Source organism: Anser brachyrhynchus (assembly GCF_964034855.1).
Source record: "Anser brachyrhynchus genome assembly, chromosome: 1".
Taxonomy (NCBI): Eukaryota; Metazoa; Chordata; class Aves; order Anseriformes; family Anatidae; genus Anser; species Anser brachyrhynchus.
In genome coordinates this window covers 122,128,948-122,149,878 of record NC_137694.1, presented here as the reverse complement: position 1 = coordinate 122,149,878, position 20,931 = coordinate 122,128,948, and the positions used below count along the sequence as shown (strand labels likewise).

Below are 20,931 nucleotides of genomic sequence, written 5' to 3'. Positions count from 1 at the left end.
GGGAGGGTGGGCATGGCAGTCAGTGGTAGAAGGCAGGACTTGACAGAGCCTCATGTTTCATAGAATCATAGAATCATAGATTATCCTGAGTTGGAAGGAACTCACAAGGATCACTGAGTCCAACTCCTGGTTCCACAAAAATCACCACACAAAAATCAGACCATATGTCTGAAACCATTGTCCAGACACTTCCTGAACTTCAGCAGACTTGGTGCCATGACTGCTTCCCTGGGGAGCCTGTCCCAGTGCTCAACCACCCTCTGGGTGCAGACCCTTTCCCTAACCCCCAGCCTGACCCTCCCCTGTCCCAGCCCCACGCCGTTCCCTCGGGTCCTGTCGCTGTCCCCAGAGAGCAGAGCTCAGCGCCTGCCCCTCCGCTCCCCTCGTGAGGGAGCTGCAGGCCGCCATGAGGCCTCCCCTCGGCCTGCTCTGCTCTGGGCTGAACAAACCAAGGGACCCCAGCTGCTCCTCATACGGCTTGCCCTTCAGACCCTTCACCATATTTGTTGTCCTCCTTTGGACACTCTCTAATAGATTTATGTTCTTCTTATATTGTGGCACCCCAAACTGCACACAGTACTCAAGGTGAGGGCACACCAGCGCAGAGCAGAGCAGACTTTCATTGACAAGGATCAATTTCCACCCCAAAACTCTTCCCCCACTTTTACCAGGTTCCTGACTTGCTGGCTGCCGAAGTAAACAAGCAATTAGGGTTGCTGAGGCAACCCTCATGGAGGTCTTCGGGCCCCCTCCAGAATCATCCTCCCTTCCAGTCTCCCTTTAAGGCTGTCCTTTTACAGGAGCCTTCAGTCCTAGCGCTGCCTCTTCTGTAGGGCTGACTCTAGAAGAGGTAAGGACCTCTCGGCACTCCCGGGGATAGGAACAGGGATAGGGACACAGCCTGTGTGACATGCAGTACTGACCTCATGCTGTACTGGAGGTCATAAAGCGGATTGAGGCCTGATCTGTCCTTCCACCCAGTTCCGCAAATTCCCTATTCAAAAGAAAAATGCTCTGCTGATGGCAACAGGAGCTTGTTGTTGGGTTAGTAACATAAATGCTTAACTAATGGAAGCAATTAGGAGTTCACTTCAAAGTGACTGAAGAGAGAAAATGTGGCCTCTGCTCATCATGTTTTCCTTCCCTTCTTACTCAATATTTTGTCTTCCACATGTAGTCATCTGAATTAAGATGTTAATTAATTCATCAGTGTCCTTGATTTGCAGTCCACTGTAGTTTGCCTCACACTTCAAGACCTTGATCCTCCGGGGTGCTGGGCAGCTCCAGTTTCCACTGGAGTTTCTTAATTTTGGAAACTGGACGGTAGTTCTGGAGGGTGCAAGGCACCTGTTCATATCCATATAATACATTTGAGACCTCAGTATGCTCTGGGACTTACCTTGTCCTCCTTCCTTCCCTGGTAAACAGTTGCAAAATTGCAAACATGGAAAGGAAATCCAAGTTTTCATAAGTTTTAACCTACCATAAGAATGCTACTCTGCCTGTTCACCATCATGCATGTCCCGGAGCAAAACCACCCTGGTTGCAAAATAGGTCTTCCTCTTTTCAGTCTTGTAAGACTTTCTCTGCTGGGTGGGGACTTTCTGCACTTCAGTCCTCAAATGGTGGGTTAAACCAAATTAGAAACAGAAAAACAACCAAAAAGCTGCCTGTTAAACAGACGACACTTTTGAACAAGCAAGTAACAACTTTAGGGTCTCACTATGACACTTTGTCACAGAATCCTGCTCTAATTTGGGTATTCTTAAGAAATTCATGTTCCCTGTTCTTATTTTTTCCATCTTGCAGTGGTTTTTGTTTGTTTGTTTTTGCTGTTGTTTGTAGAACTCATAGCCAGGTGTAAGCTCTCACACCTCAAACACACATGTATAAATGCTCAAAGGAAGTTAGTAGCATATATTAAGATGTTAATGGTTATAAGTGCTCGCAGGATCAAGATCCTCATGTCTGTGTGCAACAGCGACAGCTCCACAGGTGCAAACCAGAGCAGTCATTTCTCGTGAACCACATGTTAATTTTTGCATTTCACAGAGACCCCAGCAACCCACTGCCCTCATTTACATTCACAACACGCAAGCCAGCCCAGACAAGCAGAAATTAATAGCAGGAGAGTGGAGAAGTGTTGAAAGAATTGCTGAAAGCTTACAAATGCTTTCCAGTTCTGTTCTGCACGTCTGCTAACTCCATCCCTCCTTTTCCACTGGTACTCCTCTGTCTGACTAATGTGTGTGTCTCTGCCCGCTCAGCTACCACCGATTTATCCCCGTTCATCCTCTTGTACCAGTTGCTGCTGTTGCACCTTCACTCACCCACCCCTTCCTGCTCCCCAGCTCTGCAAGTTTCTTGAGAACCTCCAGTTCCCTCAGGCTTTCTGATGCTTTTGCAAGTGCTCGGGCCCACCTACAAGTGCAGGGAGAAGCACGGGGTGCAGTGCATGCTATGCATCACGCATAATGTGATCCAGCTGCCACCTTCCCTGTCGCTACGAAGAGACCAAGGCTGCAGCTAGCTCTGCATTGCCCAGACAGACAGCTTCTGTAGGATTTTCTCCCCACATTTAACTTTTTAAATTCTACAGTGAAGGAGATTTAAGAGCTGCTCTGTTCTAGTATATCAGCATGTGTGAGTCAAATTCTGTACTTTTGCCTTGTAAAACATATCTGCATTTAGCCCTACATTTCATTTGCATTGTTCAGAAATGAGGGTAATGGGAAAAAAAAAAAAAAAAAACTTGCTCCCATCCCCAATACCCACACACCTCACTGAGCATTATTGTAGAGAGAGCGCAGGAAGGTCAGCCAAGGCGGGGAGTCAGACCATCTCTCTCCCATAGAACAGACACTTCATAGTAATAAAAGTATCTCACAAAGCAAAGTGCCCTGCAAATAACTTATTGGTTGATTTTGTTTTGGACTTTTTAAAAGACATATGTAGGTCAACTGGTAGTGTTGTGGTTTAACCCAGCAGGCAGCGAAGCACCACACAGCCGTTTGCTCACTCCCCCTCAGTGGGATGGGGGAGAGAATCAGAAAAAAAAAAAAACAGGCAAAACTTGTGCGTTGAGATAAAAACAGTTTAAGAGGTCAGAAAAAGAAGAGAAATAATGATAATAATAAAAGAATACACAAAACAAGTGATGCACAATGCAACTGCTCACTACTCACTGACTGATGCCCAGCCAGTCCCCAAGCAGTTGGGCAAGCAGCCCCCTGCCAACTCCCCGTTTTACTGCTGACCATGATGCCAGGTGGTATGGGACATCCCTCTGGCCAGTGTGGGCCAGCCGTCCCTGCTGTGTCCCCTCCCAGCTCCTTGGGCACCCCCAGCCTCCTCACAGGCAGGGCAGTGTGAGAAGCCAAAAGGTCCTTGGCTCTGTGTAAGCACTGCTCTGCAACAATTAAAACATCAGCGTGATATCAACATTATTCTAATCCTAAGTCCAAAACAAGGCACCATACCAGCCTCTATGAAGAAAATTAACTCTATCCCAGCTGAAAGCAGGACAGGTATTAAGACCAGAAAATACAAAAATACCACTGACCATGACTTTCATGGCCTCCAGAACAAGTGGACTGCAGAGACATCTTTGGTCAAGTAACTCTGAAGCAAAGTGTAGGTGATTCTTACACTGATTTTGCCTTTTTACATGCCTGTGAGTTAGACTAGACCATGAAGAAGTCCAGAGTCTCTACACTGTTTTCTCTTTATATGACTGAGAGCGCTGAAAAAATTCAGGTGGAGTTTTCCTCAGTACCAGCTGGGTGCAGAAATGGCACAGGGAAGAACTGGGACAGGGCAATTGCCATCATCTCTTTGCAGCTGAGAGGCCCAGACATCACTAATACCAGTGTTAACACCAAAGCACTTTGGCACAGCAGGAGTCTGGTTTCATATCGCAGCTTTCCCACCTTTCTAAACTGAAGAGATTTCTACCCTGCCATCCCAAGGAGCCAAAGTGTAAGTGAATGCCTCTGCAGGATGACCCAGGGCTGGCAAGATCCCACAAGCAGCTAGTGAAGACAGTTTCTGCTGTGGTTTTACCACCCTCTTGGCCTTTTTCTCATACTTCCCTTTCATCTGCAATGCTAGGTCAAGCCTGTTTTCAGGTGGCAGATTCACTCAAGCCCTCAGAGACGTGAACCTTCCTCAGACAGCAGCAAGGATATAATCAGAAAAGATTGTCAAATCAATTGTGGGAAAGTTTTTTTAGAGCAAATCCCCCTGAAAATACAGATAAAGAGCCCTGCAGGTCAGCAGCAACTACTTTCTGCTCCAAAATTATGTAAGTTTCTTGTCTGTTAACAATTCATGAAATACTCTCACTGTACTAGAGCTGCAAATGGTTAAATAAATATTTGGATCGCTTTCCATCACTGTTGTCTGTCTCACATGTGCAGTCAACAGCAAAACCTAATGCTACAAGTCAAAATAAACAATAAGAAGTGTGTAAATAAGAAGTGTGTAAATAAGAAGTGTGTAAATAACAGCAACATGGGTTGCAATAAAATGCTATTTGCAGAGTACTAACCGATGCTGTTACCCAATATTACTGTGCTTTCAATTTACAGGAAACCCTTTAAAGATTTTAGCCTCTGCCACAATTACTGCTGCAGCTGAAAGTGAGTCCTTTCACTGCTATTTCACACCCTCTGAGACCGGCAGCAAAACCCGTGTTGTGAACAGCTGGGGAATCTTGCCTAAAGTTACTCATTGTTGTTGTTGGGTTAATAAATGCCCTGATGCCTTTATTTGCATTAATCTGTCAGACGTTCAGCTGGTACCAAAGTGGAAGCCATCACAATGAATGAAGTTACCGTCGGGGGACTGCCAACCACATCACTGCCTGGGGCCTTCCAGCAGCTCTGCAATGTGTGATGAGCATTTCCCTAAACAACTACTCTGAATATCCCCTCTCCTCCAGGATAACCATAGTGATATGAGTGCTGGTCTCAGTTTTTCATAACAAGGCCAATACATTAGTATATTTACAGGATTTAGCCAGCGTTCTTGTTGATTTCTTGCAAGAAGGCAATATCCTTCCTATTTAAGCCCCTTAGGTACCGATTCCCTCTGCAGGAACCTGTATGCCCTAAATCCCTCTAGAATGATGGTGGTGGTGGTGAACTATAAGCTATTGAAATTCATGTATTAGTGATAGACTAGAGATAAGATTTCTCTACCAACATCTGGGGAGAGGATCTTGAGGCTGGAGGAAAGGGACCAGCAGTATTCAGGAAGGGAGATGATGAGAGTCTGTACATGAGTCTTGTCTTGTTAAGCTGGATGGGAAAAACATCAGCCCAAAGCTGTTAAACTCACTCACTCGATCAATCAATAAATGAAATATCTGCATTTCTCAGAGCTACACAGAGGGTAATACAGCTTACTATGAGGAAGATCTAATAGGTACACTTGCATTTATGTAAGCAACAGAAACTAGCCCCGAACCCAAGAAAATGATGAAAGTCCTCCTGTTATTTTCAAGTCATTTGCAAAGGCTAAGCTGTACCACATTAAGGTTGCCACTTCCCCTTTAGAAGTAACAGATGTTATGTCGCTAATGTCCACAGCCACTTAGTTTGTTTCAAGGTGCTGGGACTTCCCTTCTCCCTCTAATAATGGATGAAAACACTGACCATCACCAGCTAATGGGGGCAGCATCAACAGAGAAAACGCTGTGGGGCCAAGCTAGCAGGTATTGCAGCTTTATGTGCAGATTTACCCGTCAGAGAAAGTGTCAGTGGGAAAGGCTGCTCAGGACCAGCATTTGTTTATACTGAAAATGCCACACAAGATGCAGAGGAAATCTCTCACCTAATTTCTCTCTTTGTCCACCAACTCATCCTCATCTTTTAAAAAAATAACCCAAATTATCTTTGGTAATATACCTACCAGCCCTTCTTCTCTTCCATCTTTTACCAAGAAATTATTTTAAACAATTGCTGGTGCTTCCAATTTTCCAATTTTTTTTTTTGGAAAATTCCAATTTTTTTCCAGTGACCTTCTTCCAAGATCTTCATTTCCCTTTACTTGGTACCAACCACATCCATATTGTCAGGTGTAGTGGGTTTACATGGCAAGGTTTTAGTAGTGGGGGGCTGCAGGGGTGGCCTCTGTGAGAAGAGTCTAGCCACTGCCCCATGTTAGATAACATTTAGCTCCAGCTGGCTCCAAAGGGACCCACCACTGGCCAGAGCCAAGCCAGTAAGTGATGTTGTTTGAGCCTCTGTGAGAGCAGATATAAGAAAGGGAAAAAAATGCTGCATCACAGTGACTGGGAGAGTAAGGAGTGAGGCCCAGCCCCCCAGGTCAATGCAGCAGGAGGCCAGGAGGTGCTCCAGGCAGGCAGCAGCAGTTCCCCTGCGGGCTGTGCAGGGAGAGGCCCCCGGTGGAGCAGGCTGTCCCCCTGCAGCCCATGGGTCCCACACGGAGCAGATCTCCACGCTGCAGCCCGTGGAGGAGCCCACGTGGAGCAGGTGGATGTGGCCTGGAGGAGGCTGCGGCCCATGGAGAGCCCCCGCAGGAGCAGGCCCCGGGCCGGAGCTGCAGCCCGTGGAGAGGAGCCCACGCAGGAGCAGGGGGTCTGGGGGGAGCTGCCGCCCGCCCGTGGGGGACCCGTGCTGGAGCAGTTTGCTCCTGGGGGATGGATGGACCCCGTGGTACGGAGCCGTGTGGGAGCAGTGCTGGAAGAGCTGCTGCCTGTGGGCAGCCCCCGCAGGCTCAGTTCGGGAAGGACGGCATCCCGTGGGAGGGACCCCGCGTGGAGCAGGGGCAGAGAGGGACCGTGAGGGAGCGGCGGAGACAAAGTGTTGGGGACAGACCTCGACTCCCATTCCCCCATTCCCCCATTCCCCTGCACTGCTCTGGGGGAAGGAGGTAGAAAAGGGTGGATGGGGGGAAGGCGTTTTTAGTTTGCTTTTAGTTTCTCATTGCTCTAGCTTGTTAGTAATAGGTAATAAATAATATTTATCTCCCTATTCTGAGTCTGCTTTGCCGGTGACAATAATTGTTTAGTGATCTCCCTGTCCTTATCTCAACCCTTGAGCCATTCTCATCATATTCTCTCCGCCTTTTCCTTTGAGGAGGGGCAGTGAGATAGCGGTTGTGGTGGAGCTCAGCCGCCCAGCAGGGTAAAACCACCACATCAGCTTAGCTCAGGGGCTGTGCTTGCCCCACAGCCCAAACTCCCTGATATCCATGTTACCTGCCCACTAACATGCAAGTTGAGCTGCAAATCAGCTCATTTACCAGGCAGGGCAACTTGGCCAGGGCGATGACAACATCAGCAGAGCTCAGTCTGTCTCATCAGGGCCACTGTGATGGCAGATGGCTTGAACTGTGGTATGGATGAACTCAAGCACAGGCAGGGTTTCTCCTGATTTGTCACCACCACTTCAACCTCAAAGTTACTAAAAGAAGAGCTCTTGATTCAACCCCAACCGCCAGCACCACCACCTTCCCTCTCACTGACTGCAGACAAAACCTGTAACTCGGTGGTATCTTTGAGTCAGACCATCTAGTATTTCATCTCGCAAGCCTGAGACATGCAGATTTTTTTTTCAGTGTAAGTTTGGGGATGGTGTTTTTCGTATCCAGCCTCAAAAGCCAAGACTCATATATGGGCTCTCATCATCCCCCTCCTTCATTCCCTTTCCTCCATCTTGCTGAATCTGTCCCCCATCATATCCCTCCCACACACTGCTGCAGAGGCCTTACTTCTAGTCCATCACTGACAGTTGTACATCTTCCTTTAGGTCTCCTTTCTCCAGTGTGGCAAATACACTCAATTCACATTAGCTTCACAGCTGGTCATAGCCTACCTCCTATCTGTCTTCAAAAGCAAGAGTCAGAAACTCTCAGATAATGACAACATCCTCCCAGTCCCATGTTTTAAACTATGAGCAGGTACCCTCTGATGCTCTGATCACTCTCAAGAGAAGTTCCCTATAAACCTCTACAAAGCTCATTACCTGCTTCAAATACTCCCTTACGGCTCTGGCCACAGCAAGGCTACCGGCTGTTTTCAGCGGTTTTCTGGAGACACTCCAGCTGCAATTAGGAGAACCAGACGAAACCACCAGCCAGCTTCTGAGCCAGCTGGGCCTACCCAGTTGTTGCTGGCGGGTTGGCCAGGACGCTCTGTCCTCTCCTCTCCTCCCTGCTGCTATGATGTGCAGCCATCTCTTTCCATTTCTGTCTCCATCCACATACTCTCTGCCCTGATCCTGAGACAGCTGTTGGACTCAAATTCCTCTCTAGGAACCCCAATTTTGGGGGGTAATATTGCTTCTCTGTGCTCCTAGGGTTGTCTGCATCCGTCAATTGCCTCTTGTCTTTGCAGTCAATATGAAGAGCTTTCAGACTATGGCTGTGCTTTTGTTTTACATGTGAATAACATACAGTGGGACACCATTCCTGAATTAGTGCTTCTAGGTGGTGCACTGATAATGACACAGTAACAGCAGTGCTACCACTACTGTTACCATTATTATGGAGAACCAGGATCACACATTCCAACTGCTACTGTTCAAGCAATTCTTAAGCTGGGTTTCCAAAATGGTTTGTTTAATCTGTTTTTCCTAGAGAAATGAGATAGGAGCTACAGGAAGGAACAGATATTGAAAAAGGGTTTTGTAAATTCAGCCGCATTTCAGGTTTGGCCCACTGATTGGAGTTTGCCTCTCATTTAAATTTGCCCATGAGAAAAATCAAAAATAAAACAGCTGGAGTCCTGTCTTCTTTCTTAAGTTTCTGTTTCAGCTGTTGGCATTTCCCTTGCCCTCTCACATCTCTCTTTGCTTTTCTCTGTTTCAGGTTTGACTTCTCATTGAGAAAACATCATGCAAATTTTTACAACATTGTACAGCCCCTTGACCAGCTCCAGCAGCTGAATGAAGGAGGCTGGCAATATGTGCACCTAACGGCAAGGCTATTTTTACTTGCCCAACATCTGTTCGCTATCAATAGATATTGCTATTGTTGTGGTGTAATACAAATATGTCAGTCCTATTTCTCTGGTCACGGAGAAGTATTTTTAATGGTAGCAACACTGGGATTAAAAGTCAAATAGAGTTGAACGTGTACAAAAAGCACACACCTATGAGGCCAAGAGGGCAGTACAGACAGTATAAAAATAGCTGAAACCAGAGCATGCAGAGGCGATTGCAGCTCGCAGAGCCCGCAGTAACTGCTGCAGCAACTCCTGCCTTCCCAACGGGGAAGTGCCCGGGGGGCTGCTATCTGCAGGCTCACAGCAGCGGGCGGTTTGCAGCCTCATGCTTCCTGGAGGCCATGACAACTTCACAGAAAACATACGTTTCGAGAGGGATGACATAACCATAACTGCCCGATACAGTTTTGTAAGAAAACTACTGTTATGTGCTAGTGCTTTTAACACTGCACGGGGAGGGGTGGTGGTGGTGGTCATATTTTCATGTGTGCGCAGACAAGCGGCCGGCCGTGACAGGGACCGGTCTCCCCCACCTCAGCTCCCCGCGGGGAGCCTTGTGCGGGGGGATCGGGGCCGAGCCCCGAGGGGGGCCCCCTGGCTGCCGGCAGCCGGCCTCGGGAGGGCCGCTGAGGAGAAATGCCGGCCCCACCGCCCGGCCGCCGCCTCCCGCCCGCCCGAGGCGCGCCTCCTGCCGGCGGCTGGGCGGGCAACGGCGGGCCCGGGCCGGGCCCCGGCTCCCGGGGGCCGTGAGGGGGTGCAGAGCTAACCCTCAAGTTAAACTCCTTCCCTTCCAAAGCCAGCTCTTGCCGTGTCCTTCCCTACGCGCAGGCGTTTAAATTGTCATTTGGGGGATCCATACTGATCCATATGCAGCTATAATTCGTTCACAAAGCTGGCAGGCCACCTAGCTACAGCAGTGGTCGCAGTTTGGTTTAGAATTACTCTCCTAAAATGTTCGACTCAAGCACAAACACTATTTAGCTCCAAGGATCAGTGAGGTCTTTACATGTCTCTGAAGACATTTAGTTATAAACTAACAAACAGCATCGCTTGAAACCCTGCAGTAGGTTTCATGTGCCATTTGCTCAGACCAGTTTTAAAACCACTGTAGAAACCCATACAGAAAACCAGCCTCCAGAGTTATTGCATGAAATTGGATGAAGTGGTGACCACCTCAAAGAATAGTACTGTGAGTTACAAAAAGGCAACGGTACCGCTGCTGTTACCTCACCCTCCCACTTCTGCTGGCTTGCCGCTGCTAGGATCCAGACACAAAATTGGGTTCTCTATGGCAAGGACACTTACGTGTACAAATGCTGTTGGAACCCTTGTTTTGATATCTCAACATTGCTGAAATGGAAATAAATAACAAAAGATGAAATCCTAAATGAAGATTACTAATGTATGACCCCTAATTGTGAGGGAAGTAGATAAACAGAAAGGATGAATATATCTTTAAAAGTATGTAACGTGTGTTGTGTGTGTGCGCACAAGCCAGAGTATATATAGAAAGATCACCCTTCTTTTTGGTCAAAACTGAATAATTCGAAGAAATTATTACTGAACTGAATAAAGGTGGCCCGCCCCAAAAACTTCAGCAAACTACAAGTCAGCAGAGAATGTTTAGTTTCTTCCTAAGGGGGTTGCAAAAATGTTGATGCTTGTTTCTGATTTAAGAGGAGCTGTTCAGAAATCATTCTGATCATAGCCAGTAAGGGAACCTGCTGAATAGAAAGAAGTTTGAGTTTCTTGCAGCTAAACAGTTAGTCCAACTTGCCTCCTTCCCCACAGATAGGGGATTTTAATGGTTTTTGATTCTGAGCTGTGTGGTGTCCACATTGTGAAGCTACCTAGCATAGATTACAAACTTTGTGATTAAGTTTCAGACACAGTAAAAAAATAAAAAATAAATAAAAAATCTATTTAAAAGCATGTCACTACAAAACTTGGCTGTCTTTCCTTCATGCACTTGTACTATCTGGCCCAGTAACCATGTCTGTCTTCTTGACTCTAACTGTAACTACCAGTGAGGTGTGCTACTGTAACCCTGATTCTTGTTTTCAAGTAATTTTAGATCAGACCATGGAATAGAGTTACATGGAACCCTGTAGTTGTCACTCTAGTACCATTTTGTTCCCCTTTTAAAAACCTTTTATGTAACAAACAAACCTGCTGTCACAGTATGCTTCCTGTGTTTAAAAACAAATGCTCGAGGAACAGATCAGCTAAAACCTCCCCTTACTCAATAGTAACTTAGACTCGTCAGACTAGAAAAATCTCCCTCAGCAGTGTTAAACTGCTGCCTTCCTTCCTTCATGGGGGAAAGAGAGAAACTGTCCCCTCTACAAGCCAATGTCCACAGCCCCCTCACCTGGCATAGGCCCCACGGGCTACAGCAACTCGGGTGCTACGCAACGTAAACCTGACTACATAGCTCTGGAGCCTCTCTGCAGCTGGGTTTGTCGCTGCACTCACGGAATACTGCACCTGAGCTGAGAGTCTCACCCAGAGACAAACTGGGGCTGGTGTTGGTCTGGGAATGTCCTGCAGAGACACAGGCAGAATTTACTGGCTCGGGATATTCTGATGCTGGATTTGGTCTGCTCTGTACTTACATGACACCACAATTGAAAAATCCCCCTCGGAATTACATGTGGACAGAACAACCTTGTTAGATTATGCAAGAGCCAGCAAGGTGCATCCCCATAATCAGTTAGGAATTGCTCGTTACAGGATTTGCTGCGCTCCTGTCCGAAGAATCCACTGCCTGTATTAAAACAAAGCCCTGTTTTCTCTATATGATAACTACTATACTAATGCATACAGGCTAGCAATAGTTAATGTTCTCTCTTTTATGATGTTTAAAACATCAGTGCTCTGACATTCATGTAGGCTAAATAGGCTACCTACAAACCAGGAATTCAGTGGCTTTGGGAAAGTGCTTTAGATTACAGGAAACTAAATTGAACATACAAGGAATTGTACTTGTTTCCTTAAGCAAGTATGAAGGGAAGACAGTCATCAGTAAGGTGACACTTGCTGAAGGACAGCTGGCAAGTAATAGAAAGGAAAATAATGAATCTGTTCCCCTACCTTCCCTTTCACACTTTTCTGTTTAGATAACAAAATTCTTATATACCTTTCTGTGTGAGAGGAACAGGTGTCTTTTGCCAAGAAACAGTGTACAGAAACATATAGCTCAATATATATGGGCTATGCCTTGATACAAATTCTTATGTCCTGTTAGTAAAACCCCTTGTTTGTTAACAATAACTAATCCCCATGACTGTAAGAACTAAGGAAAACATTGTACTGATAGAAAGCACTATTGAAATATTATTGCACATTCTCATATTCTACAATCCAGAATTTTATCTTTGAAAACAAGCTACTTGGAAAATCTTCTGGGAAAGCAGTGGTGGTCAGAATTCATTTTAAGAGTTATATTAAATACAAGTAGTTGTTTGTACCCACAGATGATGGGGAAGGGAAAAACATAAAAAGTTAAATTTGCTAAAGCATGATGCAGAATGCAAGTACTTTTCCCCGTGTTTCATAATAATCTTTCTGGACCAACAAAAACTGTAACTTGCATCACCATGTCAAGCAGTACAAGGAATTGGTATGCTCAGACAAGAGATGTGGGAATCCAGTTCAAGTTTGGGAATTAGCTTTTGATGAGTCTTCTCTCTAAAATGCTCACGAAACTTTAATAAATTTCTCAGGTTCTCACTACTGTATACAAGTGAAGGAAAGAAAGAGAAATACTGTTCTCAGTTGCTATTTGTATTGATCAAGCACATGAGGCAAAAATACAACTAAGGCAGATCTTTATTTGTTTTGGTAGAAAGAAAAATGAAGCAGTCTTACAGTTAAGCAAGGTTTTTTTTCCAAGTTTTTTCTCAGTGGAACCTTCACCAAGTCTCATTAAACTGATAGCCCTGCTCAGTGCATTGTATTTTCAAGAAAAGCAAAGACACCAAAAGAGTTACGAATGGCTATTTGGAATTTTCCTTCTAACCATGGCACCTACTGAACAGGGATAACAACCACAACTATTTTTACTCACTCACATCTTATGCTGTATCAAACCTACCAAAACCTGTTCCAGTTGCTACTCCACTTATTTTTTCCACTTTGTGCAGTCCCAAACATCAGTGAAACTCTGTCCCCATCCCTAGAAGTGTTCAAGGCCAGGTTGGATGGGGCTTTGGGCAACCTGGTCTAATGGAAGGCTTTATGGGAAGCCCCCATGGCAGGGGGCTGGAATTAGATGATCTTTACAGTCCCTTCCAACCCACACAATTCTATGATTTTTGTTAGTTTCACTACTCAGCTCTTAAAAGTCAGGATCTAGTTCAGAAATTGTTATCCTCACCTAAATAATGTTGAACTACTACATATCTGAAGGTCAGTACAACATACATACACATCTTCACACTACACCTGCCCATAAGGCAAAGGCAATGTTACAGTGCTTAGTTTCACTTGCACTTCGGTAAAAGCAGAATTCTATTTGTCTGCAAAGCAAGAGATTTTGAACAGCATTGTAAATTACACCTACATGTTCCTTCTACTTGTACTAGCTACGTGTATACACAGTTTAAGCAACGACATGGTTTTCAGTTTGTTCTTTGTACAGGACACTTGCTACATGTCCTCATAGTCAGTTATCAGAAAAACAAACAAAACTGTGTAATAGTGCTTTAATACTCATTTGTTAAAATTGCAGCCTTACAGTAGCTGTTAGGTAGTCACCAGTCTCTTCCAAAGACATGCAGTAATAAAGAAAACATTCTATCCTTAAGCAGCATCTGATAAAACAATGTAGCTGCCACTTAGTGGCAGCAATCATTTAGGCATTTTCGGTATTGATACATCTTTATCATATAACTTGTGCATTAATCAACAAAAATGTAGGCCCCAATCCAGCAAATACTTGTGTGTGCAAATGCTTTCCTTCCATGTGGAATAGTTCAAGTTAAAACTCATCCGATGAGCAAAGAACTTGCATAAATCTTTATAGGATGGGAAATCTTAGTGCTTAAAACTTAACTGTATTTTTTCATAGGATTAAGGTCCAATTCTAGACTCAGAATATAGGAAATACTCCTATAAAGAGCAGATATGTTGCTTCAAGATAAATGGTTTCAAAGGTAACAGGAGCCTCTACAAATGCGCGTGCCTTCTCTTTGAACAACTTACTCCTACTCGGAGAAATGCGGGCCCAGTCTTACTGCCCCAGCTCCTGGCTACTCTTGCATTGCAGGAGGAATCAATAAAGTGCTTGTCACAAATTTGTAGTCATGGAATAAAATCAGATACAAGTACTTTCAGAATGCTTTAGGAAGTAATTATGAGTTCAGCACTAATGTCTGACCCATGACATTCCCTGAACTGACAATAAATATGATCTTCGTTCTGAAGGAAAATTGGAAATCTCGTTAGGCCCAGGTATATTGCACCTTTGCCCTAGTGAAGTCATCCTCTGCCTCAAGGGGAAAAGCTTGAATGGATCTAATTTCAATGTAGAAGTTCACACTTGACTGAAGTGCGATGCTTGTGCAATTTCAGAAGCACCAGCATCCAATATGACAGTTAGCTTTGTTTAACCAGACACGAAGCACTGATACTGCATACAGCACATGCACTCAGAGTTGTGTTCATAATTTGTTCCCAAATGCACCACAATCCTGAGAGGTCCTGCTTACCCTTTGACCTTTTCTTTGATTAGATATTTTATGTTCCTCTTAAATAAAGTATCTTTGATATTAACTTTGATATAAATTCTATTGATCTTTGTGGCATCTTCTTATTAATATACTTCTGAATATTTAAATTATTAAACTTGCTTTCTCTATATATAAATATTTTTTTGCTTGATTTCAAATAATTAATCTATGAGAACTGGCTAAGACTATGCTCTCTGTAGAGAAGTTCCATTTGCTACAACTCCTCATAAAGAAAAAATAAAAATATAACTGTCTGAAATATTTAGCCATGTGTTTGGAACTTTTTTCTTTTTTTTAAAGGCTTCGGTGTTGCTTGTATTTATCTTCCAGTCAGCTACAGGATAATAGCAACAGCAAACACATTCACAATGCAGTTCATTGTTCGGTTTTCCCATCTCACTGTGCAAGTTCCTAAAAGAGATTATTACAAAACAAACAAAAAAAAGAATTCCAGTGTCTTTATTATATTCATTTTACCTCTACGTAAACTAAGTCAAATTACTACAAATCATTCACATATGATATAAGGTGACTACAACTATGTCATCATGGCTATAAGTAGACTAAATTCCTCAGAACATTTTCATTAACTTGGACATTGCTTACTACCTAATGTGAGCCTCAAAACAATTTGCAAGAACAAAACAATCTCAGTATCTCTTTTAAAAAGCTGGATTTGCAAAAATCCTTGAAAATCTGATATTGAAATTGTCAAGATAATCTCATAAGAAATCGAGAGAAAAAGCCTGGATCCAATACATTCTAGTTTATTTACTTTCTGTATTTTTCCTGTTTTATCAGTATATATCAACTATCAACGTATCTTGGCTTTACAAACCAAGAAAACATGAAGATCAAATTGTGCTTGTTTACATAACTTCACTTAATGATTTTTGTTTTAACCTCAGTTAATCTTCTAATTCAATCTCTATTTTTACGTTATATCTTGGTATCCTCTTCTAAACAGACCATTCTGAGTCTGTGACAGAGAAGATTATTTTAATCTAATTTCCTCATGATATCCTGAACCCGGGAAAAATGCATTTAGAACTATTTTAGATGCAATGAAGAGCATCGAAAGCCTGTAAACTATCTGATGGTTAGGCAGTTGAAACACACACTGTAGTCAAACTTTTTTTTTAAACCAAGTTCTGTCCTCCTTCAGAGTAGCACTGTCTGTTTACAGCAGTCAGATATGTTTAAGATTACATGCTTACATTTACTGTGAACGTTTTATTGCCTTTTCAACTGATCTACAATTACTGAAGAGATTTTTTTTTTATTTTTGTTTCACAAGGAAGGCATTTCTACATTTGCTTTGTACCACCTGCAAAGCAGTCACTCTTAATGCAAGCACTGATTGTTAACAAAACATTTCCCCTGGGATTGTAAACAAGGCTCTAGTTCTGGAAGCTACTGCTTCTGTAAACACTCTTCCAAAATGTTCAGCTGAACTATTACAATTGAGCAACAGGTAACATTTCTTTTGCCACAACTTTTTAATCTGAGTGAGGAAGCTTACCATCAGTTGTGGTATCCCAGAAACATGAGCTTGCTGTGTGTAGACCAGCTCCACTCCTCTGCATCACTGCACAAGTTACTGAAAAATACAGTCAAAAATTAGGACTTTCATTATTGAAGCAGAAGAGGTGAATTATTTACAATTTCAAGCACACACTGTGATTTCAAATGGCTGGCAGGCAGCATTCAGCTAAGTCAACGCCTATTTTGACAATTCTGGCACCCCCGGTATTCTCCTCAAGAACTTGGTATTCATTTTGTGATTATCTTTACTCACATAACGACAATGGCTTTAACAAAATGCTTGCTAATAGGATTATGCTTTTTATCTTTTAAACTGCTTAGATATGGCTCGTGTCAGGTGTGCATCAGAACTGGATTGCATGTGCTGTCCTCACAGGTACAACAGAAGTCACACCTGACAAGAGTTGTTTCCCAAAATTACTTTTGTCAGCTCTCTGAAACCACACTCCAGTAATAAAGCATTTCTAGACTGACCTGCAGTTGTTGTAAAACCAATGACAGTCTGAATTCAAGACTTTCAAAACCAGAACACAGTGCAAACTCTTGCTGTTATATCAACACTCCACAAAAGAACCGAAGCACTTGAAACTTGTAATTATCTCAATTTCTCTTCCATAGATATGCATATAAAAATAATGGGACATGAGGTATCTTACAGAACCGAAAATCTTTTAAATGTCTGTATTTATAAGAAGCTTAATCCTATTAAAACTAACTTAAGATAAAGCATCTATTTCCTGAACTGATACCAAAATATTGATATAATTATTTTGGGGTTGCTTAAGAGTCAGGGAAGACTGTGTAACATCTTAGCATCTTCTGTGCTAAGTGCTGACAGCATGCTTAGCACAAATAAAACTGCTGTAGTTTTACCACAGTAATTAGTAAAAATCTGTATAACAGAAGAGTTCAAGTATCTGCTCTTTGTTTACAGTTTATGTTATTTATTGAATATAGCACTACATTGGAATGAACCTTTCCACAATTACTCACTGTGACCGTATAGGGATAAAAGTATGGTTACTTCTACTTACCAATGTACTTGTATGTTTTCCCAAGCTTTACCAAATGCGTCAGCGACTGTTCTACTATAGCTGCAGTCCACTGGTTGACTTTGTTGTGATTATAATCTGCCTTGCCTAAGACACTTTCTATGCACTGTAATAGAGGGAAAAAAAAGTTACAATAAATATACCATACTTTAAAATGTAAAGGTTTAAAATGTCTCACATAATCTGAGAATTTTATCTGGCAATTGGATTACTTTAAATCACCTCAGCTCACCACGTATCAGTTACTGAATGGGAAGTAAAATGAGCCTTCTTGGAAAATTATTTTTAGTATATATTTACCACATTATTATGTGGAGAAAAATGAGGCTCTGACTGAAAATTCTGTGTAGGAAAGACCTTAGCCATATGCTTTAAGTGCCAGGTTAAGCCACTGGATCCATTTACCAATGAAAATACTAACACATCCCACCATTCTCAATGACTGCCTACTCCAGCTCAGCTTTCAGATGCTGCTGTAATGGAAATTGTACCACTCTAATCAATAATGTCGCTAGAGCCGGCCAACCTTTCTGAGTCTGTAAGCAATATACCAAAATCTCCAAAAAGCCAGAGCCCCCAAAGCAAAACACGTGTCTTGGGTTAAAAAACGAGGAAAAGTTAAGAGCAAGCGACACTGAAGTGTTGTGTCTTGCAGCATAAGGGATATCTGAACTGCTTGAAAATTTCATATTCTCCCACAGCCATAGAATGGCCAACCAACTATCTTGCTTAAACTTAAAATGACTGACAACCTGCTCTATAACTGTAACTCTTCAATTTCATTCTTTACTCCTAAAGAAATTCAGAATTAAATGCTGGTGGAAACTGAATTTCTCAACATGAAAGTGTGCAGAAATTTACATCTGTAATAGGTACGTTAAATACAACTATGTTCTCCTTTGATTCAGTAGCATAAATCGTGTACACTCACCACCCACTTACAGGCTGTGTAAGAGATTTGTGCCCCAGATCCCACAAAGCTCAATTAGTTCTGATCACATTGTATAAAGCTAGACAATGACTCAATGGAAACAAACACAAAGCAGAACAGAAGGTAAGAGAGGGACAAGGATGCTTAGCGATCCTTCAGGTATTTTGGTCTTTTCCAAAAACGCGTCCTATGCCAGAACTCTTCAGCTCCGGTTAAGCCTTAAATCATAGGTACAAACACTTGGCTTTACTCCCAGCATCAGATGTAAAAATAAAGAGAACCTGTCTGGCCTTTCAAGGCAGGGACAGTTATATAAAGGGTTGAACTGTCATTTACCTGACATCTAAGAGCTTGCTGTTGTGACCTCGAGCAGCTCTAGAAATACAGTCCTTTCCCTTCCTGACAGGGCAGGTAGGAAAGGACCTGCAGGATCCCTCTAGAAATTTCTTTATAAAAATGGTATTTCCCTGTAAAACCTGACAATCATCTGTATACCACAGACTCTTCATTACTCACTTTCTAGTTACCTGGCATTTATTTTGGACCACCAGGCTACTCATTCTCAGCCTGCTCTTTTAGTGTAAAAATATTTTTTTAAAAAACATTGATAGTGTAACAACCTCATGTAGTCCAACCTGTTGCTCAAGCCAAGGCTAAACTTCCAAGTTTCATCAGGTTGAAGTGAAGTTTTTACAGTGTCTAAGGTCGGAGACTCCACAAGCTTTCTCTGCACCCTGCTCTAGTGATTATCTACTCTCTAGCTGGATAAAGGAAAACATATATATAATAAATTTTCCCATGCAACCTGTGACTGTCATCCCCTGTCTTTCCAATGTAAAGCAAATTGTCTCTCTCTTCTCTCAGCCATCTTTTCCCCATTAGGTAGTTGAAGACAGTAATTAGATGAAGCTTAAAGCAGTTCCAAATGAAGCTCCGTATAATTTGATATAAATAACAGTTTATGTTTCGTATAAGTTTGAATTTATCTGGGATGGTTGACTGATAGTCTTTCTTTTCACTATATTGCAAAGTAAGGTAAAGAGTTTCTTTGAAATCACAACGTACTGGTTAAATGGCTAACACCTACCTCCTTAACTATGTTGTGGGCCTCATCAGCGTTGAAGATCATCTGTAATAAAAATTAATTATTTTTTATTTCCGATAGAGAAGTAAACACACAACGGAGGTTTGAAGTCCCACTTTTGTCCCAGCACTACACGTGTGTTATTTGGTGTTGTTTTGCCAGCGACCTTTGAGTGGGTCCCAAAAGCTCGGTCCCCAGCGTGCCCGCAAACCAGCTGATTTTGCACTTCCCACGGAGATTAAATACCACCACTGCCTATGCTACGCGTCAGGATATTCCCCAAAACAAAAAGTTAGATGGCAAATCGGGCGAGGGCAGAAACCTCAGGGCCAGACCGGCAGCTGTAATGGAGGCGGGCGGCTGCAGAGGCGAGAGGGGACCCCGGCAGGGCGGCCCCGGCCTCCAGGCGGCACGGGCAGGGAACAGCCGAAAGCCCAGCGGGGCCAGGCCGGCGCCCCAGCCCCGAGCCCCGGCAGGGGGACCCCTACCTCGTCGTTGTGGGGGTGAAAGTCCTCCATGGCCCCGGCGCGGCCGGCGGCTGTTCCGGCGGCGGCGGCTCCTCCGCGTCCTGCGCGGCTCCGCCTCGGCGGGGCGGTGCCGGCGGCGCCATGAGGCGGGAGGCGGGGGGCGGGGGGCGCTGTGGTGCCGGCGGCATGGAGGGGCGGGGACGGGGCCTGCGGCGGCTGAGGAGCTGCAGGGGCACTGGGCGTACGAGTTGGAGCTGCTCTGCCCTGTCCTGTCCTGTCCTGTCCTGCCCTCCCCTGCCATGTCATGCCCTGCCTTGCCCTGCCCTGCTGTGCCCTGCCCGGCTCTGTCCCCCAGCGGCCGTATGTGCCGGCAGCACGCCTCAGCCTGCTGCCCTCGCCATAAAGGCGGTGAAATACTTGTTTGTAGCTCTATTATTATATACATCCCCCTTGTGGTGAATGTAAAGAGCTCGAGGTACAGGGCGTGCAACAGGAGAAGTTCCTGATGAGAAGCAATCGGATTTTTATGCGCCCCCCCCGTTTGTGGATGAGTGTAAAGTGTCTGACACAAAGCTGTCAGCATGGTGACTTGCAATAAGCGGTTCTTTTACTTCCGCTTTATAATAAAGAAATAACGCTGGGTTTTATTTTACTCACTATAGGTGTAAAGAAATTACGTCTTCTCTCTCCCCATGAAGTTGCCTGGGGAACACGAAAGATGCCTACTATCAAACAGTGCAGATTTTTCAAATTACGGGGGGTTTGTTCTTTCATTTGGGGGAAAGCTCTTTGTTTTCTTATTGCCCCCTCTGATACTGCTCTCGTCTTTCTAAACCAGGCTGAAGGTGAGACAGAAGGCCAAGGTTGCCTCAGTTCTACTTTCAGTTTTGGTGGCATGTATTTGGATAGATACGTGCTTAAAAAAGTGCCTCTTGCTCAGTGTTAATTGTACGCGAATTGGAAAAACTCTAAAACATGGCAGTATAGGGGGAAACGAAGCTAAACATTTCTATATTGCCTTGCTTTGAAACTGGCTTTCACGTTTAATTTTTGCTGATGGGTATAGTAGGATGAGAAGGCTGAACGTGAAGAGTAAATCTCTTTAAAAGCAGATCTTTATGAGCAAGCACAAATGGATGTAATCATTGG

General features: G+C 43.8%; 1 protein-coding gene across 1 annotated transcript; it reads right to left on the bottom strand.

Moving 5' to 3' along the window:
• Positions 1–12,784: 12,784 nt before the first annotated feature.
• DYNLT3 (dynein light chain Tctex-type 3) lies at positions 12,785–19,937 on the bottom strand. Its single transcript, XM_080576302.1, has 5 exons — positions 19,804–19,937; positions 19,319–19,360; positions 17,283–17,406; positions 16,226–16,303; positions 12,785–15,114 (listed from the first exon to the last, which is right to left on the bottom strand). The coding sequence occupies exons 1-5, from the start codon at positions 19,831–19,833 to the stop codon at positions 15,038–15,040; spliced, it is 351 nt and encodes a 116-aa protein (XP_080432428.1). The 5' UTR covers positions 19,834–19,937; the 3' UTR covers positions 12,785–15,037.
• Positions 19,938–20,931: the final 994 nt, after the last annotated feature.

Bases quoted from the DNA above. Each gene is read 5' to 3' on its own strand.
- DYNLT3 (XM_080576302.1), bottom strand. From the start codon at position 19,833: ATGGAGGACTTTCACCCCCACAACGACGAG. The intron at 19,361-19,803 runs GTAGGGGTCCCC...TTTTTATTACAG, and splicing joins TTCACCCCCACAACGACGAG to ATGATCTTCAACGCTGATGA. The intron at 15,115-16,225 runs GTAAGCTTCCTC...AATCTCTTTTAG, and splicing joins CTGGGATACCACAACTGATG to GAACTTGCACAGTGAGATGG.